The sequence below is a fragment of the Selaginella moellendorffii genome, unplaced genomic scaffold, assembly GCF_000143415.4.
Source record: "Selaginella moellendorffii unplaced genomic scaffold, v1.0 SELMOscaffold_7, whole genome shotgun sequence".
In the NCBI taxonomy this organism is placed as follows: domain Eukaryota; kingdom Viridiplantae; phylum Streptophyta; class Lycopodiopsida; order Selaginellales; family Selaginellaceae; genus Selaginella; species Selaginella moellendorffii.
Genome location: NW_003314268.1, coordinates 3,453,941 through 3,468,757, shown reverse-complemented (window position 1 = coordinate 3,468,757; position 14,817 = coordinate 3,453,941). Strand labels below are relative to the sequence as shown.

The following is a 14,817-nucleotide window of genomic DNA, read 5'->3' as shown; positions in this document are numbered from 1 at the left end:
CTTTAGCTATGTTTCTCGTGAGTGCAGTAACGATCTTTTTTGGTTTCTTACCCAGACTTTACGGAAAGGCATCCAATGAAAAACAACTAACAGAGTTCCACCATTCTTTGGTCAGAGAACTGGAGAAGCTCACAATACCATCGGGCCAGACACTGAAGAAACTTGAGGGAGATCAATTGCTGTACGAGAGCCTAACGGGGAAAAAGAGGAAGCGTACAGATCCGTTGGACATTGCAAGCTTTTCAGACCAGCTGGACATGTTGTTGCAGGTGGCTGAGGAAAGAATTTCACAGGATTTGAAGGGGGAACTAGATTTTGACCTTGATCCTGAGCATGCTCCAGTAATAGGAGAAGATGGTGAAGAATCGAGGGGCGCTGCGGACCTCAAAGTGTACGTGCTGGTGAACAAGCTGCAAGAAGTAAGCCATCTGAATTGCATGTATAATCATTCTGACGTATGTTTTGTTTGACTCTAGCTTGTGAAGAAGTTAGTTGCGATTATAGAGTTCAAGTTCACAGACGAAAAACAGGCAGGCTTCCAGGGCGCCTGCTATGCTTGCAAAGAAGCTCCCATCAATATGCACAACTCCCAGACGAATCCCATTTACGTACTCTGTTTCTCCGAGCGCTGGAAACGTTCCATCCTACATTTGCGGGGAGAAGTTTCTGTAAAGAATGGCACACTCGATCGCAGTTCCCTTCCAGGTACTTACTATACTGAGAAAGTTGTTTCCTAGCAATGTGTTTGTACAGCTTTTAGGAAGACCGAGAAGATGATGGGTTTCAAGGACCCAATTCCCGAAGAGGAGCTTGTGGAAATGTTGCAGGAACGCACTGCTTTCTTCCAGCGGAAATATTCTCAAGCCCCACAGTCGCTCTACCCTGACAATATGTACCTTGTTGGGACGCTTTACACCTCCGACGAGGCAAGTATTTCTGAAGTTTTAAATGATTGATTTAACTTACGCCTTTGGCATTCTGAGGAAGTGGCATGAACTTCCTCGGAATGAGTTGTTTGGTGGTGGCAGTCCAGACACACACCGTCTCTATGAGGGACTTTTACGTATCATCATTGGAGATGCGGTGCTCAAATGGAGTAAGGAAATGCTTAACAAAGTTGTAGAAGCAAGGGAATCAATACGTATGGAGGAGCGAGTTTTGCACACAGGTACCATGCGTAAGATTTTAAGAAAATTTATTGCCTTTGAAATTTGTGGTTTTACTTTTTAGGATTTATGGACAGATGAGAACCAGAAACAACACAACTTGAGACTGTAAAGTTGAGAGTCGCATATGTATACATGTGGAGGACAGAGCTATACTAACATGTTTCCATACAACTAACTATGATTGCAGAGACTGGTGGTGACAATAGGATGAAAGGTTGAATTGATTGCTTCAAGTGGTTGAAAATTGCTTCGGAATTTTGGTCGACCAAAAGATAATACCAACGATTCCCTCGCTCCGAGGATGGAGAGTAGCTCCACAACCTCGGCAACTAACACCAGCTCCTCTTGACGTGATAATGAAGCACAGTTGAGACGCATGAACGAAAACCTCAACTTAGAACGATAGAATTAAAATAAGCAGGAAAAGAGGTCATCACACAGCACCATCCGCTTGTCTTCTTCTACCAATCTGATCGGGCATGCCGGCTGTGACCTGCCTGTGGTGCCAATTTCATTTGGAGAGCAAGATGTCTAGTCAACGAGGCAATTCCTTCATGGGGCCAAAGAATGAGCTTGTTTGTCGCAGTTCATTGAGCAGAGCATGAATTTACGTTGTCAATATTCAGGACTAAAGATCCAGTACATTGAAACAAAGTTTAAATCAATTTGAAGAAATGCAGATCCTTAGATCCTTTTAAATACTATTTTAGGTTTCTTGTGCAAGGAGCGCCAAGACTTCCAAAACGTTGAGTTGGTGCCAAAAGGCTTCTATGAGATCGCCAGCTCAAAAGCACAACAAACGTAAGAGCTAACCTCAGCATAAAAACACTAGTTAATTAGTTGTTGCTTGCATGACGTTCATGACACAAATCACTCACATGAGCCTTGTGCTAGTAAAAGCACACGTTTGCATGGCTAGTCAAGATTTGAATTTCCAGAGGTTGTATCTCCTTTCTGATGAGAAAATGAGTGTTCATACCTTGTGCTCATGAGTTTGTATTTGGAAAGCTCTCTCGTATAAGCTCCTCCCCAGTTCCTGTTCGCCTACATTCCAATCCAGATGCTCGCAAGTGCGAGAATTGGTCCTGAGTTCCCTGGCTCCAGATCGAGCACAAGCTCCCCACACTCCGCCGCCGGGCACGAATGGCTCCGCTAGATCGATCGCCCCAGGAGATCCACCGCGCAGCACCAGTGATCGCACGAACTCTTGATCCCATAGACCCAGCTCCCCGGCGTGACTGATCATCACGACGCGGTCGGGGATCACGCCCGACAGCTCCATGCTCCAGCGCGGGATGCCCGATCCGCGGTCGACGCCACGACCGTCCTTGACCGGTCGGCGAACGCCGTTGTACGCCTCCCAGGCGCGGTCGATCCGCCCGTTCTGGGATCATGGCGCACGCGAGTGGATCCTCCTTGTCCGGGATCTCCCGGAAGAGCGATTCGGCCATGGCGTTCTCCGCGGCCGCCGCGAGGAGGCCGCTCCGATTGGGCATCCTGGCGAGTTCGTCCCTGGCTCGATCGAACTCGTTACTTGTCCAGATGCAGAAGCGCGGCCCACGAGACAAGATCGTGCGTGGGCATGGCGTCGAAGCATCTCTTCACCCCATCGCGATCGCAGCGCTGTGGAGCATCGCGGCAGCGTCGGGCATGGAGTCAAAAGACCATCTCGCGAATTCCCTGGAGCATCGAGTTTGCGGCAACATGGTTGTGCTTCGGCAAACACCGCCTTTGATCCGGGCATACGATTGGTGCAGCGCTGTCCAGCGATCCACGCTCGCTGTAAAAGCCAGCGCTTGCTCGGTCTGGCCGCCAGCGCCATAGCAAAGAATGAGCCCGGGCCACGACTCTTTCGTGCGATCGATTTTGCCCGACTTTGGCAAACTCTTGGACCATCAAATTTCCAGAGACATGCGGCAAATAACAATTTGCTATGCTGATTTGGCCGTCTTGGCAGAAAGCTGTGATCATTGTGTTCCAGGAAAGCACATCCTCGGCACCACCACCACAAAGCCAAGCATCGAGGTGGTGTGCCGAGGATGTGCCGAGGATGGGGAGAAGATGATCTCTCCTAGAGTGCCATCAAGAGCATCGAGGTGTCGGACCTGAGGGAGGTGGTCATCTTCGCGGCGTCGGGAGCCACTTGCTTCCGGAGCTTCCACTGTGCAGCAAAGCTCATGACTTTCGTTTCTTCCAGGTTTTTTGCTCGAGGAAAGTGTCGCTATGGCAATGCATGCCGACGGGGTGGGGTCCTTCTTGCAACTCGCGGTGGTGGTTTCAGAACTTGCGTCTCCACCGCAACCGCGGTGACTGGGAAAGATTTGGCGAGTGGCAATGGTGGTCTTGGAGGTGTGTCCACGCCAAGCGCAGCTATCGTGAAGGATCTGAGTGGCAGCGCGGGCAAAGCCCCGATACATTACGATTAATAATGTGATATCCCATTATTACCCTGGCGCTGTTGAAGAATACGTCGTTTTCCAATGAAGTTTAGAGCATGGAAATGCTGATCTTTCTTCCGGCTTCGCTATGACAATCAGGCCGGTTTAAACGAAGCTCCAAAGTTTTGTTTCCGCGAGGAATGCTTCGCAGTGATTTCTACAGCTCTAGAAACAGTGTTTTCTTCTTCTCTAATATACCTTGCTGTTGCCAGGCCATGGAATAGTCCAGCTCTGGAAAAGTCCGTTGTCCATGTTGACGTGTAACTCTTAACCAAAGCATCGTTCAGGCAGAGGTAAATTTTGCAGTTCTAAAATCGTTACAATCGTTTTATTGATTCACGTTCTCCACACACAGGTGGTAATAACAAATCCACAGACGGTAACTCAAGATGGCCGGTAAGTGATGAGATTGGGAACCTTAATGTAAAGGTAGTCGCGGTACAAGCCTTGGAGCTTCATGGTGATAAACGCCTTCCAGTTGACAGTAGCACCAAGCCACAGGCTTCGGGCATGGCATCCGGGCGGTAGCATGGCATCCACCTCGGCTCTCACAAACTCCCAACCTTTGGCGTTGTAGTGGACGCTCAGCGCCCGTGCGAGACGATGGAGATGGCACTGGATGATCGTGTGAAAGGCCAGGTTGTGAACTTCGTCGATTGTCTCAGCAAGCTGAGAGCAGTTCTCCGCATCCCACACGTCGAGCTCGAGGCCAGTGGTCTCGAACAGAGTTTGTTGGTGGGCTTTGATACCGCCCAAGTCGCGGACCGTGAAACCCACGAGCTCCCACTCTCCAGCGACAGCTGCGGGACGGAACCGTGCCAGAACGTTTTGGAGATGGGCCTCGAAACTCACTCCGTGTTTCAGCAGCGGTGGAAGGAATGCCCGGAGGAAGAGCCGGGCGTAGTTCTGGAAGAAGAGCTCCTTCTTCTCGAGGGAGTCGAGGTGGAACAGGGTGTTGACGACGAAGTCATCGCTCCTCGAGGGATATCGCTCAGTGAGAGCGGCAGATAGCACGACTCTCTCGCCTCGGGCTCGGGTGGTGGCCAGGTGCTGGGGGTCCTGCCGGATCACGCAGCTCAGGTTTTTGGCGACGTCGGGATCCGGGTGATTGGAAACAACGCTGGCGAGCTCGTGAGCAACCTCGAGCAGGTCGTTGTCCTCGATGATCTTGTCAGCAACGGGCTTGAAAGCTGGGCCGATGTGAGTCGTCCACGGTGTGATAGTCCGGGTGGCCGAGCTGATCTTCACACCGATTGGGAGCTTGAGATTGAAGGCGGGGAGCTCGTCCACGACCACTGTTCTCACTGAGGCTTGAGCTCGGGCTTTGCAAGTGAAAGGAAGGTGGCGAGCGTGAGGAAAGTGGAGCAGCACGCTCGGGACTTGGACGTGGTGGACAGGCATGACGAGCTCGTCGCAGGAATCCATGAAAACGTTGGCCCTGGTGGAGGAGATCTGGACGAGAGGCGCTACAAGCTTCTCAAAGTCGCCACGGACAGTGAGCTTGGATCGTGGAACCGCGAAGAAATGGATCTTGGGGGCCGATAGGTCGTTGTTCCAGGGATCGATGGGCAAAGTTGGAGGGACGTGAAACCTCGACTTGTGCATGGGATGGGTTGCGTGGCCTTCAACAATGAGCTGCTCCCACTGCGTCGAATCGGTGGTGTGCTCGAGTTCTGGCGGAGCTCGTCCCTGGTGGTGGCTGTAAGCGGCCGCCTGGTGTGACACCGAGTTCTCCATCTCTTGAGTGATCTGCTCCACCAGCGCAGCGCTCAAGGCCGGGTTCCATTCTTGGAGCTGCGTGGTGACGGTCCGGACGTCTGCGGGCACGTACTCGACAGGTCGATCGACTTGCAGCTGCTGGACGGGGAAGCCAATCTCGTCCGGGTCGAGCAAAGTTACTGGAAGAATCTCCGCGGGCTCGCCGCCGAGCTGTGGAGGCTTTTGGACCGGGGGAAGCTCTCGAAGTGGCACGAGAAAGCTACCGTGCTTGAGTAGCTCGAACGCTTCGGAGGCGGCGGAGATGCACATCCAGTGCTTGCGGTGCTTGGGAGGGACGGGAGCCGCGAGCCTGGCTGGGAGAGATTCGGCGTGGAGCACCAGGTACGCTTTCACGAACTTCTCATTGACGAGGCAGGCGAGCAAGCGTGCTAGTACCGCGTTCTTGGCCTCGGTCTGGAACTTGCTAACTTCCATGCTTCCTTGATTTTCTTTTTCTTTCAGGAATGCGAGCTTTCAAAGAAAGGAGCTACGCGTGTGCTTGTTCCTGGAAAGCAAGCAAGCAAAGCAAACTCGTTACTCAACTGAGAACTACACTCGTAGGAGGTGGCGTTTTTTCGCCTGGTGCTAGAGGAATCGCGGAAAAGGACGCGAGGCCGAGAAGAGATATGGAGAGAGCACAAGTTTGTTTCGGCAATAAAGAGCGCCATCGCTTATGTACTGCGCGCATGATTGGAGGCGTGGAACGAGTCCATGCCAAGGATGTGGTGTGTGACGCATCGGGCACGAGTTCTCTCGAGCAGGACATACTTTGGGGAGGGAGAAGACATGATTTGCGATGAATCACAGAGTTATGGCGATGATCTTGTGGTCGCGCTGGAAGTTGAGATACGAGGAGATAGATTATGAGGTACAAGAGAAAGGGTCATTGATACGGTGCAATTGGACAAACATCCCTGAGAATGTGGGAGTTAGTAACTGGGGCAAGAGATGCGTACACCAGGCACGAGCTTGTCTCGAGCGGGGTGTACTCGGGGTAGTGGGTCGGTTCGTATTATATATATTTGGAGATATGCAGCGAAGATTGGATTTTCAGTATATATTAGAATATGGCCTTTTTGTTTTTCTTGATTATAATTTCCAAACATTTGTTTTAAAACTCCAGAATTTTTGTGTAAATCAATTCGGCTTTCCAGATTTTAATATGAAAAAATATGTTAAATATTCTGGGATATTTTACCATTTAACAGTTATTTAAATTAATTTTGTGTTTATAATTTATAAACTTTCCTAAACACTTTTTAGTGTATTCTAATTTAAACACTATTGTAATTATAAACTTCCATTTGATATTAAGTAAACCAAACATGATCGTTATAAACTATGTATCTAATTTAGATTAGCATTGTTATTTTGATTTACTACAAATACAAAGCTATAAACACTCATCCAGTAAAGGCAAATGCGATTTTCTTCTTGCCAATACACAAAACACAAGGATGCATTTCTTTTATTATGTGATCGCCACAGAGACCGGCAATCCCGTGCGTAAGAAAAAAAAATTGGCTCACCTGATCCCTGGGCCGCGTGGTCATATACTTTGGAGTTGGGAGTGTTCCAAACAAGAGTTCTGTGGCTACGCTGCTGCCGTGACCTTGTGCTGCTCCTGGTGGTGCTCGGCCAGCATCCCCTTGAGGCTCTTGGTGAGCCAGATCGCCGTCTCCCTGGGCGACACCGCACCGCCACCAAAAGGCTTGAGGACGATGGCCAGCTCCTCCAGCCTGTGCTGCGCTAGCAGCTGGGCCGAAAGCTCCAGCAAGCCTTCCAGAGCATCCGCCCTTTGTCTGTAAGACTTCAAGTCCGTCCCATCCATCGCACCCCTGTCCTGCTGCTCGCTCCCGGACGCTACCTCTGTTGCTGTCGCAGTAGCACTCAAACTCGAAGGACCACCACCACAACCGCCACCTTGGTGTTGACATTGTTGCTGGCTTTGCTGCTGCTGCTGGGAGATTGGAAGCACCTCCACGTCGGGCTTGAGATCGAGCAGCGACGCGATGTCCATGTCCCGCGGAAGGTCGCTGTGCGTCGGGTGGTGTTGCTGCGGCTCGGCCTTGTCGCCGCCACCGCCGAGCCTAAACGTGCTGTGCCGGATGACATGAACCACGTCGTTGAAGACCGGGCCCGAGCTGCCTGGCATCTGGACTTTCTCGTTGCTTATCTGGATGGCTATCTTGTCCTTGGATCCACCACCGCTCCCGTGATAGCGATCGCCACTTGTGTGGAAGTCGCCAGACTTTGCGTGGCTGCTGCGCGGCTCTGGCAGCCTGCTCTTGGAGAAGTACCTGTCCGCGTACTTTGCAAAGTCGTGGGCCTCGCACAGCGACTCGTCAGGCGTCAAGTTGAACTGCGGGATCTTGTCCAGCCTGGGAGCGTTCACTGAGACGTCTGGTGATCGGAGGTCCTTCAATCCGGCCAGGTGCGCCGACTTCTTGTTGGACGGCCGGACCAGAGGCCGCAGCAGCGATAGCACGTCGTCTTTAAACTCCTGGTCCCGTCCGAGAGACTTGACTGGGCTCGGATGTATCCGCGACTGTAGAGATGACTTCACCGTGGTGCGAACGAAGGCTGGATCCTCTGGCCGAGAAACTCGTCCAGCCGGGTTAGTTGTTGGTGTGTAAGGCTTTGGTGTCTCGTGTACCGCCGGCACGGCATTCCGGGAAGTATACTTGCCACCACCAGCTGCGGGCATCGAGGACCTTCGTGCAGTTGAAAGTGGTGTTGTGGGGACGGTCGGCTTAGACTTAGCTCCAGTTGATCGTTCCACCACAAGCGGAGACACCAGCTCTGCTTTGATTTTATATCTTGAAGGAGGCTCCCCACCCTGCAGACGCTTGAAAAGTTTAGAACCATTCAGAATTGTAAGCACGAACACTTACAGAATACTTCTTTCGTGGAGGAGCTTCCCTTGCTAACGGCGTCCGAGGACTTGGGACTACCGACTTTACACGGCTAGTTCGAACCGGCGAGCTTTTGATTGGATACTTGTCTTGTTCAGCACCAGAATCCACTTGCGTTTCACTCCCGTCCGTCAAGTTTTCTTCGAAGTGCCTTTTAGCGAGTCGATGCTTCAGCCACTCAAAATTCGTTAGACCTGCGTTTCTTCCCAGTGTCTTTGATAGAGACTCTGATGACGTCTCGGAATTCTCCTTCTCACTCGTATCGACATTCCAAATGTGACTTGCAGTTCTGCTAGTGGGAGCAGCTGATTGCACGTCGTCGTGCTCAAATCGTTTATTGTCGACGTCGCCACTAGAGTCCGTGGCGTTCATTGAATAGCTGCTATCGCCACTAAGGTCCAGGCTGTGCGCCATGAGAAGAGCTCCACCAACTTGCCTTCTACGCTGGAGTAGATACGGTTGCAAATGAGGGTGTCTCAGTAGTTCTGCGGCCTACAAAATGTTTCAACCAGGTCAGGTTAGCGACAAAGGTACAAGTCGAACAGATTACCGTCGGACGATGCTCCGGATTTTTTCGAAGCATACTCCGTATCAAGGATTTACTAGAGAACACAGTGCAGTCGAAGCAAAAAGTTAGCAAACGAGCAGAACAGGAGAAGACACTCAATGCTGCACTCACAATGAGCTAGAGTAGCACGTTGGCAGTGGGCCGATCGAAGACTTGTTGATTTTATTGATCAGTCCTTGGATGTCCTGGTCAGACAAAACATGAAAAACGGTTTCTGCAGAGCAGGAAGTAAGAAAACTCACGAAAGCTTTAAATGCTGGCCTATGTGCGCTCATCTCATACATGCAACATCCTGCACACGTAACGCTTAAAATTAGAACCAACTCAGAACCATTATTTACTTTTACCTAGAGACCAGATATCTGACTTGAAACCATATGGGATATCAGCTAAAAGCTCAGGACACATGTAGTTCGGTGTCCCTACGACCTGTATAACAGCTTTAAGCAGAAGAAATACGACCACAGGATGGTATTTACCGAGCACGCAAGGTCATCCGACTTGAGCATTTTGGCGAGTCCAAAGTCACCTACCAAGTTTTCCACATTTTAGTGAGAAACACAACGAATGCTCCAATCACTTGGCGTACCTAATCGAATGTCATGATCCTTCGTTAAAAATATGTTGGAGCACTGAAATGGAGAACAGCTGTTGAGCATATCACGGGAGCACTGACAAACACGTCTACCTTAACATCCCGATGGAGAATGTGGTTTGCATGTAGGTACTCAACGCCCAAGAGGAGTTGGACGAACCATCTGCAAAGCCTCTGTGACAAACAGCAGAAACATTAAAACCAGAAACAATGAAAACAATCCGCTGACCTCCTCTGGGAAGTAAGTTCCGTTCGCTTTACGGATGATGTCCGCCCTGCGAAACATACAAGAGGCGAATCATAAGAACTCGAAGTGTTTGTTATGAACAAAACAAATGCGTACATGTCCCCTCCCTCACAGTATCCTGTGACGATGCATACATAGCATCCCTGCAGACTTGTATAAGAACAAAACTACGCATAAAACAAGAATACCAAACCTTCTCCACCCACGCTTCCTTGTATTCGACAATGTGAGGGTGCTTCACCCGAGAAACAAGAGCCATCTAGAAACCAAAAACACGTTATGCGAAATTTTCTCCTCAAATTGCTCGAAGTACCTCTTGGTGAGCAGAACGCCTGCATCTATCACTCTGGCGAGCAAGTCTTATTTTCTTCAAGACATACCTATGACAAGCGGAAACGATAAAAAGAAAAAAGGAAAAAAAAAACATGAGAAGGAACAAGGAACATCAAAACACAATGCGCCTTACTTCTTCTTCTCAAGTTTGTGATTGACGAGAATGGCTGAGCCAAACGCGCCCTTCCCAACTTGCCCAATGATCTCATACTGCTCCATTCTCGACGAGTCCATTGAGGAAACGCGTCGTTCGGGCGCCCCTTCTCACATATGGACAATGGACCGTGAGGCAATTTCCTAGCTTTGCTTTCCTAGCTGCAACTGGCACAGCAGAGATATCCACGCAATCAGATTCTGACGGTGAGGAATCGTACTGGGAAAAACGAAAAAGAAAAATGTACCTTGTGGAAGCAGTACGCCTAGTGATGAGAAGAATTCATCCACCCAATAACGGTGTGTCGCCCTTCAATCAATCACAATGTAGCTTCGGCACCGACGAATTAAAGGAAAGGAAAAAGGGATGGGGCAGAAACATATGGTCCGATCGCCTGCGCCCAACACAAGCAACGCAAGGGAGCAATCTTTTATGCTCTACCAGTAAAGAATTTAAATATGGGGAGAAAATTTCTCACCTGGATTTGTGTCACTGACCGAGGAGATCGAGAAAACACCGCAGTAGAAGCATTTAAAATCTCCTCTCGTCAAAGAAAAGATGCCTCTGCCAGAAAGGACGAGGAGAAAAACTTTTGGCCCCCTGCGACTACTGTAATATTTCGGCAATGCCGCCGCAAAAGCACCTCACCAGCCGCTAGAATCGAGATTTCCCGGAAGAAAACTACGCAATCAGCACTAAGAACAGTGGATTCCCCGGCCAAGAACACGGATTAAACCCGAAGATCGGACGCGGCCGTCGCGGCGCCAGGCGTGCCACGACGCGGATGGAGCTAGCGCCTACGATCGATCGATGACTCACCCGCGACTACTCTCGCTAAAACCCTGTTCTTCCCTCTCTTCTTTCACGATTAACCCCAATGTCCGGTCGAGGGTGTTTAAATTAAAGGTAAATTTCAAAAAGCGTACGTTTACCCTTTACCGGTACCGGCGACGTGAAATTTGAACCAAGTGTGAAAATGAGATTTGGCGCAAAATTGGGCAATGTAGCATGACCCATGATAAGACATGACAGTTGAGCTGTATGTGGGCCATGAGAAAACAAAGCAAAGAACCAACTTAAATGAGTCATGGGTCATGGAGCGTGGTGGCGTCGTCGGTTCGATCCTTTTGACTTGCTCTACGTCAGTTCTTAATTGTTGAAAGCTCTTGTATAAACTAATTGTATTTGTATTGGTTCGCTGAGACGAGCCAGAAGTTGTCGAGTGGACAAGCTAGCAGCTGAGAGAAGAAAAAAATTCTTGGAGAGAAAGGGAGCATCAATCTATAAAGAAAAACTTAGCAAACACTGAAAAACAAAGTGGCAATGAACATATTCAGTCAGTTGCACACGCTCATGTTGGTGCTCTATGAAGCTCCACATATGAGACAAGGAACTGAGTCCGGGTTGAAATGATTCTGGAAGCGAGTGAATGCAATCTCCCACTAAGAAAGAAATAACGAGGAAATAAGATATGCTTGCAATCATGGTAAGAAAAGTTTGGAGTAAAATCAAACAAGAAAAGAGATACATTTGTTGTTTATCTGTTAAGAAAACCTATAGGTAAAGAATATACCTAGAATATTCAAGTATATCCCACTTAAGATTGGAATAATCATTTCCCTTAAGACATGTTAATCTTCTAAAGAATTTCTATTAATTGTTGTGCTTTTAAATTCAAATTCTAAATGAATGCCAAATCAAGCTTTCTCCAATGCTACACAGAAAAAAAAAAAACTATACTCAATAAAAAGACATTCATCAAGAGTGTGTAAAAACCAGTTGCAACAAATTATGATTCTAATTATACATCCTACTGTCCAAATACATGCTCACCACAAAAACACATTAACCAACTTTTGGAATGTTCCACATTCTTTATAGGATGGCTGAGTGTCTTATGGCTTGAATATACTTCTAGCAATAGGATTCTTTGCTAAAAGAAATTCCAAAATCTTTAACTTTTGATTGATAGAGATTCTTGCTAAAAGATTTAGTGAATGGTAAGCTTACAGTTAGAAGCCTCTAGTGGAATTAAAAGGTTAAGATGATCCATATCCATGTTAAGGGTTTCAACCTTAATTTAATTGATATAACTAATCTTTTAAAAAAGATTAATTTGTAAAGCAAAAAAAATTCTTTTTGGTTTGCTGGTAATATAGCTACATCTAGTGTTTATAATTTATAAACATTCTTAAACACCTTTAGGTAAATTCTAGCATATTTTATTATCTAAAGTAGAATGTATTTAGATTAATCTTTTTTTTTAAATTATAAACTTTTCTTACATATCTTAGCAGCAAAGGCCTCACTACCAATTTCATCCAGCTCCATGCATTGACACCTCCACTCTCACAAAATAGCACTTAAGTTTTTGAAAGTCATGACAAAGTTATACATGTCACAAAATTTATCACCACCATTACAATATCACTTATAAATCCTTATAGAATTCTGTGCCTCATTTTCAAGTGTGGTTAGAGTTGTTCAAATGTTTTGGCTATCCCAAAATCCATGATCTTGAGCAAGAGGTTGAGAAGAGCCAATAGTATTAAGATGATACTTAGCTTTATTGAGTGAGCGCAAGCACTTCAAGCCTTGAGAAACCTAAAGTTATATTGACATAGACCAAGACTGAGAAAGGTCACACAAAGCTTTCTTCTTGTACTTGAGATTGCTAGATTAATACTTGAGGCTATTGTGTCTTGACATGAGGATGTTAGAGCTATATGTAGAGCTATTTGTTTTTAAAAAGCTTAAAGCATATCTTTATTTGAAGGCTTTAACTTCTTGAATGTAGCCCCTACATCTCAAAAGTCAAGTACTTCATTTTTTAACTGAATGGAAACTACATCAATGTTTTGGATGCAACTATGGGTTTATTGCTTGAAATTGGTCTTGATGTGCTCCCTTTATGGTACCTTTGGTTGTAGTGTTTATGAAATCAAAGCACTTGTGTTACTTTCTATGATTGGAGAGAAAGCCTTGGAATTAAGTATTAATGCTTGTCTTCCTTAAATATACATCGCAAATGTAAGCAAATACAAATAACAAAAATAAAGGCAGGAAAAATAATGCATACATTGACAAAATAAATTTAAACAGAAAATTATTGTTACAAATGCAAACTCACCAAAAATATTCAGACTCTTATCAACTTATCTTGTAAGCATTCACAAGAAAATAGATATACTCATTAAAATTAATACACAAGTTTTTTATCTTAGCTATCATTGGATTTATCTTGAGCCATTGTAGCTGGATCATTGTTTTGCAATTGCGTGATGGCATGGACATTATTAATTGCATCCAACTCGGATTCTAACTTCTATTAAAAATTATGACTGACGGTTGGATCATTGGACATGCGGTTTTAGAAACTGCGGAAGACTGACTGTGTTTTATTGCCAAGGGGGTGGCTATCCAAGCTGCTGTCTGTTCACCACCACTTTCCCACTGAGGAACTAAGTGAGATCTGGGAAGAAATGAAGACTGCAGGCGAGGAGGATTTAAGTGAGGTGGCCGAGATAGAGAGAGATACAGAACTGGTGGGTTTCTTCAGGCTCATGCTTTCCTACAGACGAAAGTGGAAACGGGAGGCTTTGGAAGATGAGCTGCGTGCCTGCGTGAAATTGCTGGAATCGTTGAATCGCACTCTTGGTAAGCTTGTGCCTTGGGAGTTAATGATATAATTTCCTCTTGGTTTGAACGCGCTCTATTTCAAGGAAGCGACTATGCTCTTAGGAGAGAGACTTCGAACCTAGTAAGGTGGAACAGCTGTGAGTTGGATATTGCAGGTCCTCTCAAAGGTTTCTGGGGTCGATTTGTCATGGACCCCAACCCGGAGATGAATATCCTTCAGGCTATCGAAAACCTCGGGCTGGAGGTGTGCGTGGTTGATGAGGACTGGGATACAGTTAAGGAACAATGCGAGGCTTTCATGCGCCTGGTGCCGGAGGCTATGAAGGTTGTCTACGACAGGTTGGGCATGCAGAAGCAGGTGACTTACTCCATTGCGGAAATGGCCCGCACAAGCAATCAGCAGTTCCCTGATGGCCACAATTTTGTGAATGCTTCTCCAAGAATGCCTGCAGAAGGCAAGTCAAATAAGAGCGTGGGTCACAAGCTATGAGGAGAGCTGGTGCGCCTGGCAAATCAGTATTTCCAGTAGAGATACGAATCTTGGAAACTCCTACTGTGTTACAATCCAGATCCGGATTTCAAGAGCACTGTTAGGGGCTTTACCTTTACCAGACTTGAGGTACTCGGTGTTTGACATCCCAAGGGTGTTATCTTCCCGCGACAGTCCCTGATCAAGGACAACCAGCTGGCAATTGAACAAGTGGACGGCCAGCCATTGCTGAAGTACTACCTGGTTGAGGCATGGGTATTAAAGTGAGCGTATGACAACAAATTGGTACAACTTTTGTCATGATATTTGTGTTATCACATTACAATGAGGTAGTAAAAAATTAGTGGTCCAGGAAGAATTGTGGAAATTGATGAAAGTAAGTTTGGTAAGCAGAAATATAATTATGGTAGAAAAATAGAAGGTCAATGGGTCTTTGGAGGAATTGAACATGATTTAAATCAAATGTTTATGGTTCTAATGTTGTACTGCACAAACTTTAACTGATATATTA

General features: G+C 47.0%; 1 protein-coding gene across 1 annotated transcript; it reads right to left on the bottom strand.

The window, feature by feature from the left end:
- Positions 1–6,776: 6,776 nt before the first annotated feature.
- Positions 6,777–11,034, bottom strand: LOC9634340 (serine/threonine-protein kinase Nek2). Its single transcript, XM_024671281.1, has 16 exons — positions 10,656–11,034; positions 10,425–10,571; positions 10,157–10,344; positions 10,004–10,070; positions 9,884–9,949; positions 9,787–9,833; positions 9,673–9,718; positions 9,537–9,617; positions 9,438–9,480; positions 9,328–9,377; positions 9,196–9,277; positions 9,091–9,140; positions 8,960–9,033; positions 8,831–8,882; positions 8,260–8,772; positions 6,777–8,204 (listed from the first exon to the last, which is right to left on the bottom strand). The coding sequence occupies exons 3-16, from the start codon at positions 10,255–10,257 to the stop codon at positions 6,960–6,962; spliced, it is 2,517 nt and encodes an 838-aa protein (XP_024527049.1). The 5' UTR covers positions 10,258–10,344; positions 10,425–10,571; positions 10,656–11,034; the 3' UTR covers positions 6,777–6,959.
- Between the last annotated feature and the right edge of the window lie 3,783 nt (positions 11,035–14,817).

Bases quoted from the DNA above. Each gene is read 5' to 3' on its own strand.
- LOC9634340 (XM_024671281.1), bottom strand. From the start codon at position 10,257: ATGGACTCGTCGAGAATGGAGCAGTATGAGATCATTGGGCAAGTTGGG. The intron at 9,378-9,437 runs GTACGCCAAGTG...AAAACTTGGTAG, and splicing joins GGATCATGACATTCGATTAG to GTGACTTTGGACTCGCCAAA. The intron at 9,278-9,327 runs GTAAATACCATC...GCTGTTATACAG, and splicing joins CGGATGACCTTGCGTGCTCG to GTCGTAGGGACACCGAACTA.